Below are 13014 nucleotides of genomic sequence, written 5' to 3' on the forward strand. Positions count from 1 at the left end.
GTCATATTGGAAAAAAAATATTTTTTTGGTATGCTGAAGAATTTTAGTCATTAGTGTATATGTGCCATGAAATGGAAGAGGTTGAAAATCACTGATATGAGGGCATATAAAAAATAAAAAATGTGGTATATCTGATGAAGAATTGTGGACATTTATAGAACAAAGTAGCACTATTCAAACATTGCTAACACAATACTTAATGTAGCAAATAAATTAGGTGATAATACATACTGGCAAATAGAGTTAACTCTGTGCTATATACACATTACATACTTATTACATACAGTAAACATGACCAGGTCACACAGTGAATTATAAGGGAATGCACCAAGTACTGGTGAAAAATGACAAGCCTTACCTAGTACAAGTAATGTGCCCTCTAAAGTGATGGGCACCTTTCCCTATGAATCAAAGCCCTGGTCTCTTAAATACAGTCCTGCCCTAACACTGTATAGATATTTAAAGTGATATCTGTTCACTTGTAAAATCTTTTCACGGGATGTAGGTTACAATCAGGAAGATGTATATTTGGATTAAAGTAGTAAGAAAAAAAAGCAAGACTATATACAGACTTCTTGGTGAATCCTGTATTTCTCAAAAACATTCTTGAGTGTGTTATGTAAGAAAATAAAGAAGAAAGATAAACAGTCACACCCAACACCAAGTTTGATGCTGTAAGCAAGTCTTAGACTTCATCCTACTACTACCTTCTATGTAGTTACACATGCACTTCATGCACCATAGGAGAGGTATATAAATATGTGTGTTATCACATTTAAATAGATTTATGCTTACAATCTTATTTAATAAATTATTTTCCTAATACTTTAAATTAGTAAGTAGTCTTCAAAGTTATAAAAATTGTAAGTTGATTATCCCGTAATAGGTTCAAACTGGAAGAGATTAGCCAAAGAACATATATGCTTATATACATGGCCCATGGACAACAATGTGGCGAAGGTCATGGGTGGGGTGGGGGAGGGATGGAATTTGGGGAACAAGGGAGGTGAAATGGGGGACATCTGTAATAGTGTCAACTACGACAAAAAGTGAATAAATAAAGTGACTGGAAGACAAAGGAAACAAAAGCTCTCATTTTACACTCAGTCAAACATTTTGTTGGAGGGAAGTCCTGGGTTCAAGTCCCAACCAAGTCGCTAACGGAAAGGTTATCCTGCTTCAGTCACTCCGGCCACCTGGTTCCAGCTTCATCGTTAGTAAAAGGGAAGCCCCAGGAAGGTAGTGCCTAGTCCCTTGTAGTCTAAAGGTCCCTGCTGGCCCCAGTCGGATGACTTACCTCTCTCAATACAGGATCTGCTAGTGAATTCAGGTTGACAGCGCCTTCGTAGGTCAGGTGGTAGAACACATTGAGGGATCGCACAGCCTCGGGCCCTTGCTGCTTGTAGCCAAAAATGAGATCAATCCACTGGTGAAGCTGGCAGGAAACAAATTCACTCTCCAGGGCCTGAAAAAGGGCATAGATCGTATTATTATGCTGAATTCTATTTTAAAAACATGTAGAGACATTTAGAATAAGCAGTAAAGTTTAATGTTAAATTTACTATTAACAGATTTATTCTGATGTGGTTTTTCCCACCAGAATCTGTTCTCTTCTTCTTAATGACTGGAGTCTTTCCAGTACTCTCACGCTGAACTGTAACAGAGGGTTACAGTTACCACGTCAGCATCACCCTACCCTCTGCGAGCGAGCTCTGTGCAGGCAGGGCTGGTGCTCTGGGTCACACTAGTAGCTCAGGGCCTGATGGGCACTTGATTTATGCTCTGAAGAAAAGTCAGACGAGGTAAAGGTCACTTTGGGACAGCAAATGTGAAAACATCACATGCTTACTATGCACTTAAAATATTTACAATTTTTCTGAATATAAACATTTTGTTGTTTACTGCAACAACAGTAACCAAATCATTTATTATTTCAACTGAGTTTTTATGCCAACAAGTTAGAACTTGGGAGGGATACTTATAATTACTGAATCATTATTCTAGGTACTAATATTAAATGATTCCAAAGTATCTGATGTCATTAACATAACTGTCCAATAAATAATTAATGAACGTAAGTATTCAACAGAAATGCAGGGCACAGGATCCACTTCCGATTCATCACTACGAGGCCAGTTCCCAGTCCTGTGCCTGGTACACGGCAGGTACCAATGTTCGCTGAATCGAATGAAGCCAGAAACGTTCAAGAGTCTTAGGAAAACTGAAGACTCATTTTTCAGATAAGTATTCATATTTATATTATTCATTATTGTTCAAAATTATTCCAGCATGAAAGTTTGATACTATAGACTACTTTATCTCTGATGCACATCAGAGATCTCTCAAACTCTAATTCTGAAGATTAACGCGAAGTATACCAAGTTATACTTAAGTAATGTTTCTCACTAAAATTCTTATTTTTAGGTGAATAAGTGTATGGCTGTGATCATGTTTGGTGTGACTTGCTATATTATCAGTAACATAAAAAAGAAATCTGTTGGTTTTAAAACAAAACTGATTAACTTCTACAGCAACCTACCAGTAAGACATAATCCATCTCCTGAAAAAAGAAGTTCCTATTAGTTCACAGGGGTACACTTGTGTACATATATGCTTTATTAAAATAAATGCCTATGAATAAGAAAGATGTTTCTGGATGGATTCAAATATATTTCCTTTAATAATATTTAACATGGCTTCACGATATATGATGTACTTTAAAATATAAAAAAATATTCTGTAAATAAAACTCTAGGCAATTCTCATATTCCAAAGTATACCACAATGAAATATAACTACAAAATATTTGGTTAGTTTCAATTGTGAATGCTATTACTTTAGATTTCTTATAAAACTCATACTTATAAATTTAGTAAACAGCTAAGAGCACAAAACTGCTTCCTATTTCATTTGGATAAGAAGAGAATGGCTTGTAATAACTTTAAATAAATTCCTATTTAAAGTACGTGGATTTAAAAACAATTAAAAAATCCAGGAACTATTAATGCAAGTTACACCCCAAATGATACGTTTGTTTCATTAACTTAGGCCCTGGGTAGAAATGCTGGGGGGGGGGGCTTGTTTAAAGTGACACATAAAAACAGCAATTGTCTTAATTTGTGTGCAGTGCACTCCACACAAAAGCCCTAAATATGTTCAAATTAGAGCAAGCTGCTTGATTGTCACTGCAGTCTCATGTCACATTAATGCATGACAAACATTAAACCATACACTTAAATGGCAATTTATATCATTTAAATGTTTACTGCCAGACTAGCTCATCACTCATTTAAATGTGACTTTCTGACAGCTAATTTCAGTTAATTTTCTCCAATTCACTTAATTAGAACTTTCAATCAGGGAAGAACCTATACATATCCTCAAGCTTACATCCTTTTTTAGTTGTTCAAAATCTGAGTCAATAAACTGGTGAAAAACTCTATCTATTTCTGAATCTACAAAAAAGGTGCAGTCATAGAAAGCAAACTCACAGCACGTCCTCTCAGGAAGAACCTTCACTCATTTAGGTAAATAATACTCTAGCCAGTATTTTAAATAAAAGACATTCAGTTCATATACACACACTATTGAAACTATAAAAACCCTACATCCAAGCTAATTAAAAATTAATGATTTCAAAATTGTTTAATAAGATAAAACAGTCAGGAGTCTCCTGAGTACCCGTGGCGCTGTGATTTGAGACTATAAAATTGTGGAAGGCTCAGCAAATGACATAGTACAAATGCCTTTTCTCAATATTAAAGCCCTAAGAACTCAGTGATTCTATTTTATGTGCCATCAAACAAAGAACTGTGAGTTTTACTAATGTTGATTACTTCTTCACGCACGTTCAAAATGGTGCAGTTGGTTAGATTTAGATGCTGAGACCTGTACATGCTGACACCACTTCATCATGTTAAACCACAAATGCTGAACTTAAAGACACTGTGTGCTCACAGGATGCCCCTGATACATGTGCAGAGATGGCGACCAATGTCGTGCATGGGTCAGCCCTCCCCTCCCCGTCATACTGGCCAGTCCCTGAGGGGTTTACAGTTGTCACAGAATTATTGGCAACATCTTTTCCAGAGGCTGATAAACATATTACTTTCATGAATAAATTTTAAAATAATTTTTAAATGAAAATATCATTAGCAGTTTTCAAGCATTTCTTGCAATATACTAAAGCTTTAAAAAAGAACAACTGCTAAGGATATGAGAGAATTCCAAAAAGTTTTAGTACATTTCAGTACAAAGTCAGTTTAGGATTTTAACATTTTTATCATATCAGTACATGACAAATGCCTAACCAAAAATATTTAATAATAAACAAATGTACTCACTAAGGACTTGAGGGTAGAGGTAAAGACAAAGATCAAAAAATTTTTGAGGAAAACCCAAATAATTCTAAATAGAGTACCCTAGGATTATATTGTATAACTTCTGTTTTTCAGATTCATAAAACACAATATAAATCATAAAACATATTAAAATTCTTTAAATTCTTTTTTTATATGTTAAGATTAAAAAATACTGTTTATAAAATACTTATGTATATCCACATTTTTAGTAACAAATAAATGCATGCCAGTACCACGCTAAACATCTGAGATTTTTCAGAGCCTTTTGGACAGACAGTCCTCATTAAGACTGGAGTTAAATATGGTTTGCAGCCAGGGGACAGTAACAGGCTTCCCATGCTGCTCCCAAACTAACCAATCAACCCTTAGTACTCCCCTAGCGGGCTGAATACATCATTTACATCCAATGTGTGTTCTGAGTAAAATTTGTAAAGAAGAAAATCCACTGAAATGTCCAACACAATACAATAATATGCAACTCATCTGAGTTATTATAAAATAAATCAGTGACTAATGTCCAATTGTTAAGGATCAAATAAGACTATGAAAAGACTATCCCACGAAGCCTCACACAAATTGTCAGAGCAACCCAGGGGGACTCATATTAGTCTTGACAAACTGTCTGGGGGCTGATATCTGGTTTTTAATGAGATCTATTAAACAGAGACCAGAACACTTGAGATAGAATAAAAAGTACAGTATACAGATGTCGAATACAGACACTTATTAGTAACTTTCATTTGTTTGAAACATCAACAAATTAAACCTTTAATATTATAAAGATAATAGTAAATTATTCATAAATTAACATGTTTGTAAGACCCTGTGTCAGAAATAATTATAACATACATGAGTATGTGTCTAACAATAAATCTCATTGAAAGAATGTAATCTATGTTTTTGTGAAACTAATCCATTAAGGCAATGAATTATTTATTGATAAAAATGTTGTGTAAAATTATTCTTGTTTCCTGTAGTGCAGCCAAATAATATAATAACTGGTGTAGAAATAGTTTGTTTTTTACAAGAAATTCTAAGCTATTTAAGAATAAAAATTCAGAAATAATAGGCATTAACCATGTGTTTAATCTAACGAATGGTTTAGAGATACATTAACAATTTCCTTTTATTTTTAATCAAATTTTCTCTAATGTAAAAATTACATAAAATCAAGATTACCAATTTCAATTACGGTAATTGTTTACCTCAAGACCAGGAAACCTTACTTGTATATTATTTGTGCTTCTCATACTTGTAATTCCAAGATTAATGCTAATGTTTATTTAAACTTTGCTCTCATATCACATCATTAAAAAAACAACTAAATAAAAGCTACTGACATCTAAAGGACAAATGATCTTCATAAAAAACCAAATAAAAAGAACAAATATTATCTATAAACTTTGTATGTAGAAATAATTGTGTAACCAGGAGGAAAGAGGTCCCTGCAGCCAGCCCAGACTCTCATTTCTGCATACCTACCCACCCCTGCACTCCCCGGCTCCCAGAGCACCCTTTCCGGCTCTGAGACACAAGGTGATGGATCTGTAAGTTTCAGATAAAATAAAAACCACTGACTAACCCTCTTGACTTAATATACATTTGATCATAAGATGCATTTAATCATATTTTCAATGGAAGAAAAAAACAAGAATTTGTTTCATATATTTTTAATTGCATTTATAATTAAGAGTCTTAATTCATTTGAGTGTAGATAGTAATATGTTTCAAAGGAGTTCATGTTTGGATTGGCAAGAACGTAATATACAACATTATGGACTCGGAATTTTAAGTATTTTTCATTTCAAATACATGTAATACAGCCTTCCACACACACATACACACACACATTTAAAATGAACTGGTCTGTTATGTTTGCATGTGCTGGATTTCAAACACTAGTGGTAATGTTTCCTTAACATTGATATATGACCTTTGTAATTTACATTGAAGAAAGCTGTTTTTTTCGGCCTAATTAGAACTGTTTCAAATTTTCCTGCTAAATATATGATATAAAGTCCTTTCAACTTTTTTATTCTAGAGTTTCTTTCCATGTCAACTTTGTTCCAATCAAAATATGCTTTGAATTAAATGATTTTGATTGAATATGTGGATCACATTTCGCTTCTAAGATTTAAAGTCCAAAAAGGAAAAGTTTAGCCTGTTCAAACAAAGCAAGAGCAGCCACTTTGCGGAAAGCTATTCACATTTAAGAAGACTGACAAATTGTTTGTGTGCACCATTAGGTCTCGTTTCTGCAATAGTTGCCAGATTTCCTGTCCCCCTAATAAGATACATTAACTCCTTCGGTACTGGCTTTGAATTTGTGATGAATCCAAGTAACTTTAGCAAAATTTTAGTTACCTATAATTTCCTTCTTCAAAATAAATGGAAAGAATAGAAAATTTGCTATGTTATATCAACATTTTTCAAAGAGCAAAGGTCACAGAAAAATCAACATTTTTTTCATAACAGATACAAATTCTGAATGTAAATGTGCTTTCCAAATAGGATTAGTCAAAAGTGACAAACCCGTATTACTCTTCATTTGTAAAAGATGTATTACTTAACCTATTAAAAATTAGTACTTGTTCACATGAAATGCAATAGTGAAAATATTAAAATTTTGATGAACTATATACTAACATGAATTAGCATTCTCCCATACATCACAAGCTTCTGAATTCAGATATTTACCTTAATATTAATACATAACAAGAATGTGAGACAAATTTTATACTACTTACATGGAAAAGTTTTAACTCTGAGGGCATAAAATATGTGGGAGGCTGTGACATTAACAACAATAAGCCATGAATACCAAAGAGGGAAAAAGTAGGATCAAGGATTTAAGAAAAAAGAAAAACAACTATTGGATGCTAGGAAAAAAAATTACATCTGAGTTACAAACAATGAAATTTAGTCGACAACACAGTGAAGTTCATGCTGAAAAACAGACAGAGACATCACTAAAAAGAGTCGTGTACTTCTAAACTGCCCTTGAACTGCTGGGCAGAAAAGAGACCTTGTGCCACGGCGCTCACTGCTCCATTTACATCATTGCTAAGGAAAAGCGTGAGTCAGGATCACATCTTGATATAACCATCAAGCACTCGTGCATCTTCCGGCAGGAGAATCATTCTGTCTGCGATTGTTATTGTGTAGTTTTAAATGGGCTAGTCAACCAGCTGTTATATATTTTACACACTGAAGGCCATGTTTCCTTTGAAATTCATAGTTTTAATCTCAACTGAAGTCTGTACTGCTGTGTGCCAAGATCAAAAGGATTAGGCAAACTTGTACAATTACCCTCCTTTTCAGGGAGATGATTTTTTTCTAATGTTTAAAATAGACCTATATGCTGACATTTTATCCAACTATTTTCTTTAGAGCTACAGAACATTAAAACATTTAATTAACATTTCAACCTTAGGTCACTCTTAATCTAAAATCTAGGAATTCATAATATACAGATATTTTAAACTATTTATAGTATAATACACATAGGGAGATGGAACTTTTAAAAAATTCTATTCTGTAAGAATGGATGGTGAACTGCTATATAAAATGAAAGGGCAGATACACCTATCTATTTTATTATTTGTCTGCATTTGCATGACTTCATTCAGAAAACAATTTACAGCTCACGACAATGCATAGTCATCAAGATAATACATTGAACATATGTAAGGTAATGCAAAAATAATGATAAGAAGTACATAAAAACCACACCATGAAATTCTGTAGACTTGTTAAAACTGCACCGTGTATTTCGCCCTCAGCTTTCTAGCAGGCAACATAAAGAAAGAGACAAGAACACTTACAAGAGTCAAATATGACCATGATGTAAAAGTAAACCAGATGGCCTAAAAAAACACATTATTTCTATTCCTGAGATAAGAAATTCCTCCCTTGGCAATATGATGGAATCCAGGTATGTGACTCTCAGAGGGACTGACTTAATCCTGGATAGATTTAAAGTACAGACAAATGGAAAGACTGCATATTCTTCAGACAATCCTGCATAAACATTATTTCTCTTAGGTGAGGCTTTGAATGGTAAATTCTAGATTACACTCCATGACAAGCACCTGGAACGTGGCCACTGCATTCTGTCAGTTAAACGCAGCAGCGCAGGCTTCGACACCAGCTAAACTGAGTCCCAGGGCGAACAGTCTCTTCAAACTGTGAAGGGGCAGGTCCACAGCCACCGGGAAGGCACAGTGGCCGGTCCTGAGACAGGGCTGAGTTTCTCCTCAGAAAGTAATTCTGAGTCAACTTTCCCTCACAGATAAACAGGCAACAAGAGCCTTCAAATGCCAACCATGATGTCCTAATACTTACGGATGTTAAAATCCCTACAAAATTAATTCTGAGCATTGTAAATGGTTGTTAGGCTCTCTATACACTAGTTATAAAAATATACACTTAAGTAACTAAAATATGAATCTAAAGTTCTCAATTATCCATGTAGGTATAAGAAAAAAAAGCTTCCATCTTCAGCAACCACGGAAAAAAATGTATTAACTTGTTATATGAACTTCTAGAAGTTCATTTTCTTGTTACAAAAGGAAGGAAAACAAAACCAAAAAATTTAATCCCTTCCCATTTGCTTATCCACAGAGATCTGATAAATACTAGCAGTCTCTTGCCTTTGAAGAGGGCCAGACCCAAATCCCTACTTACTGCCAGATGTAGTTTAATCCCATGGGGACCCCGGACAAAAACAAGGAGCTGTCTTCATGGCACCAATGATCCCTTGGACTGACTGCCAAAAACTTATATTGGCAAATCAAAATCCTTGGCAAAACAGAATACTTATTATATCATCACTTCCAAGAATACCCAATAAAGAAACACTGAAAACTTAAACTAAGGAATACGAATGCAAAAGTTGCTGAATAACGTTTAAAGCATTGACAAGTTCAGCCAGAGAATTACATCTGCACTCACTTTGTGTATGCGATTGTATATACATACATTACGTGTAGGGCTAAGAGCCTTTTTTTCATTCTGCAACTTTTGATTAATATCAGCAGCTCTGACATCCAATCTACAAACATCTATTGAGTGCTTACTGCAGAGTCTGTTCTGTGCTCTCTTCTGGGGATGACAAGGTGCGATGTCTCCTCTGAGGGTGGGTAGGAAGGCAAACGGTCATCCGTTTCTAAGATGACTACAGTAGTCAGTGTGTGGGGCACTGAGGGCCTCCAGACAGGGGTGGCAGGACGAAGAGGAGGGGACAGACTTTAGAATGATTTAAGCTATGTCCGCACACCAACTGATTACCAACGTGAGCGGGGACTGGGAGAGGGGGTTCAGGGTGATGCGCAGCCTTCCCTTCTGGGCCTTCATCACACTGGAGAAGGAACACGTTTGTATATTAGAAGATGAACTGTTTTGAGGTTGGTATGGGTATTTTGGACTTTTAGAGATTTGAAGTTAACCCTAAGCCTTTTTTGGATCTAGGGCTGTTAATTCTAACAGAAATACAGGGTCTGGCAGAAATAACACATACAGTGTGGTTGGTAGGGTATGTGAATGTCTCACACGAGATGGACAGCAATTTGAACATTTCACCTAAAATGGCATATGGTATGCTTGAATGTGATATTGCTATGTTAGAGAATTACACGCTTGTGATTTTGTAATAAAAATTTTTATGTAATAAAAAAGGGGCACTGTTTGTGCCTGACCCTGTATGTATACTACTTAAATATTAAAATATTTTTCACATCTAATACTGAGATGTCATAGCCAAAAAAATTCTGGATAGCAAAGTGACCACCAAAACTTTCTACCAGTGCTCTCCAACAGAAAAATAAGCCGCACGTGTAGTTTTAAATGTTCTAGTAGCCACATTTTCAAAAATAAACAGATGAAATTAATTTTAACAGAGTATACTTAATCAGAAATATAAATATATATTAAACATATATAAAATTGCTATTTTGCATTAAATCTTAGAAACCTGGCATGTGTCTCGCACTTGCAATGCACATCACGTGTCTGTTCAGACCAGTCACAACTCGAATGCTCAAAGCCACAGGTGACTGGGGGTCACAACACTGGACAGAAAAGCTTTCTATTCAATCCCCAAACTGAATCTACATTCGGATTTTTATGGTATTTTGAGGTAAGACAGAACACGCAGGGATTAACTGTATTTAACCCTTTCAAAAATACAGTTTCTCGTAACGGAAAACAAAGATGAAGCTTACAAAGCACAAAGCACCTTCAGACTACAAAATGACCTTTGATGCAGTTTTGAAAAGGTCCTCATAACTCTCAGCTCATGAAGAATGGCTATTCCTTAGGACGACACTAGAGATACACTGTCTTCAAGTGTGAAAGAGAAACGTTCTGCAGTGTATATTCTTTAGCCACGTACAAATCTCTGAACAGATGCGGCTGCGTAGGAGAGAAGGCACTATGATCTCCCTAACAATAAAGGTAAGGGGTTCTATCAACTACAACGTCATCCGTAAACCATCTTTAAAAGTTCTTGGTTAGAGTTCTTAACACACTGTCTACTCTGCTGTGTAGTTATGTGCTTTAAGAACTATCATATAGACATAGGCTACAGTTTATTATAGAGAACACAACACTTACTGAAAGTCAGATATATTCAATCTGTAGACAATGTGGATATATTCACAAACCTCATAAAAAACACCTCATTTTAGCAGCAGATGGAAGTAGCCTCTGTTTGTCCACTCCTAGAAATTCCTGAACGTTTGTGATAAAAGTCTATGATTCTCTAAATCACAATAAATTGTAAGTCTGATTCTTTCTGAATTATCAGTAGAATAATGTCTAGTTAACAGGGTCCATTTTAATTATTTTTATGCAGCCATGACCATCTGGGCAATATGAGATCAACAGCCTGCCCTTCTTTAAAGATTTAAGTAAATTTGTTATTTATGCTTCCTTACCTCTGTTTCAATTTCTAAACTAATCTCTCATCTTTCTGTTACAGAAGCAACTGAAAATGTTTTTGCAAAGGTTACCATGTCTCACTGGGTCCAATGGACAGTACCTTTCCTCCCTTCACTTCACTGCAACATGGCACCTATGTTTCTACATCTCTCCTCTCTAAGCTTCCTTGATACCCCACCTCCAGATTCCCTTTCTACGTCCTCACTTTTAAATGTAGGGTCCTGTTCCTGTCTGTCTCTCCAGTGTCCATTCTCCTCAGGATTCGGTCCCAGGATTCAGTCCCAGTTTCTAACATATGTGTGGCACGATGAGCCAGACTTCAACTACCTTACCTGGCAATTACTACCATCTCCAGAGTCAAGTCCAAAATGTTACCTGCCCATCAGCCTACTTTTTTTTGGTGTGTGCTTCAGGTAACTCAAAGTTAATGTACCAAAAAGAAAATTAATGATTTTTTCCTCTTAAAATTCTTTCTCGCTTCTTTTTTGGATTAGCAGGGTGTAGTCCCCCACCCAGTCAGGAAGCTGTGGCCTTCATCTTGACTTCTTTTCCTGGAATGCCAAAACCTTGTCAGATAACAAGCCTCCAAAGTATCTTCCAAGTTCATTTTTCCTTTTCCTTCCACTTTGACCATCCTTGGCTCTGTGCTTCACTACTTCTTGGTTCAGTTACTCTAACACTATCCAAACTGTTCTCTTTATCTCTAAAACCTTTCCTTTCCAACTCACAGGTGGAAAGTAGGAAGATGGCTTTGAGGGAAGAGGGGCACAGTGAGGGCGTGGGGGGATCAAGGAAAAAGGACTCATGGACACGGGCGGCAGTGTGGTGACTGCGGCGGGGCGGGGGGCTGTAAGGGGACTAAATGATAACGGAAAAAATACAATATAAATTTAAAAATTAAAAGAAGTCTCCTCTTCAACTCCTCCTCTGTACTAACTGCTGTCTAAAACCTGGGCAATTCACGACTCCCCTTAAAACTTTCCATGGTTCTCCTCTCTGTGAGGCGGCCTTTCTCCGTCTGGTGCAACGCGCACCGGAGTCACTTGGAGGACTTGTTAAAGTGCAGGTTTCTGGGATGCCCCCAGCAGAGGCTGTTTCTGTAGATCTAGAGCTGAGGCCAAGATCTGCCTTGTTAACAAGTTCTCAGGGAAGACTGATGCTCCAGGTCTGGCAGCCACCTCTTGGGTACCACTGCCCCAAGAAAAACATCCATGTTACTTACTTACAAAGGCATTAAATATTGTTCATATACACTCCCTGTGGCCTTATCTTTCCACAAGTATTCTCACACACATATTGCCCATTAACTTCGGAATTAAGTTTAGCTCTGGTTCCGTACTGTAATACGAAGACCTTTGTTCACGCAGCTTCTTACACCTGTAATGCCCTTTCCATTACCTCCCTCTCTCCCTGGCCAGCTTCTACTCATTCTTAAAGACTATGGCCAAAGATAGTTTCCCAGGTGAAGCCTGCCCCAATCTTCCCGGGAAGCAAAATAAGGCATTTCTTCTTTTGATCTCAGAGTGAAAAAAAAGAAGAAATTATAACTGTGTATGGTGATAGATGTTAATTAGACTTGTGATAATTTCACAATATATATAAATATTGAATCATGACATTGTATACCTGAAATGGATATAATGTTATATGTCAATTTTATTTCAAATTTTAAAAAATTATACAAATGAATAAATAAAATGTTAAAAAATGTAAT

At 36.0% G+C, this 13014-nt stretch overlaps 1 protein-coding gene across 1 annotated transcript in view; it reads right to left on the minus strand.

Moving 5' to 3' along the window:
• Nucleotides 1-13014, minus strand: part of LRBA (LPS responsive beige-like anchor protein) — a 526673-nt gene that overhangs the window by 69809 nt on the left and 443850 nt on the right. Inside the window, exon 48 of the mRNA XM_037141420.2 lies at nt 1298-1465. Coding sequence (XP_036997315.2) covers nt 1298-1465 — 168 coding nt within the window. The remainder of the gene's footprint in view (nt 1-1297; nt 1466-13014) is intronic.

Source organism: Artibeus jamaicensis, unplaced genomic scaffold, assembly GCF_021234435.1.
Source record: "Artibeus jamaicensis isolate MK-2021 breed Jamaican fruit bat unplaced genomic scaffold, CSHL_Jam_final scaffold_537, whole genome shotgun sequence".
Taxonomy (NCBI): Eukaryota; Metazoa; Chordata; class Mammalia; order Chiroptera; family Phyllostomidae; genus Artibeus; species Artibeus jamaicensis.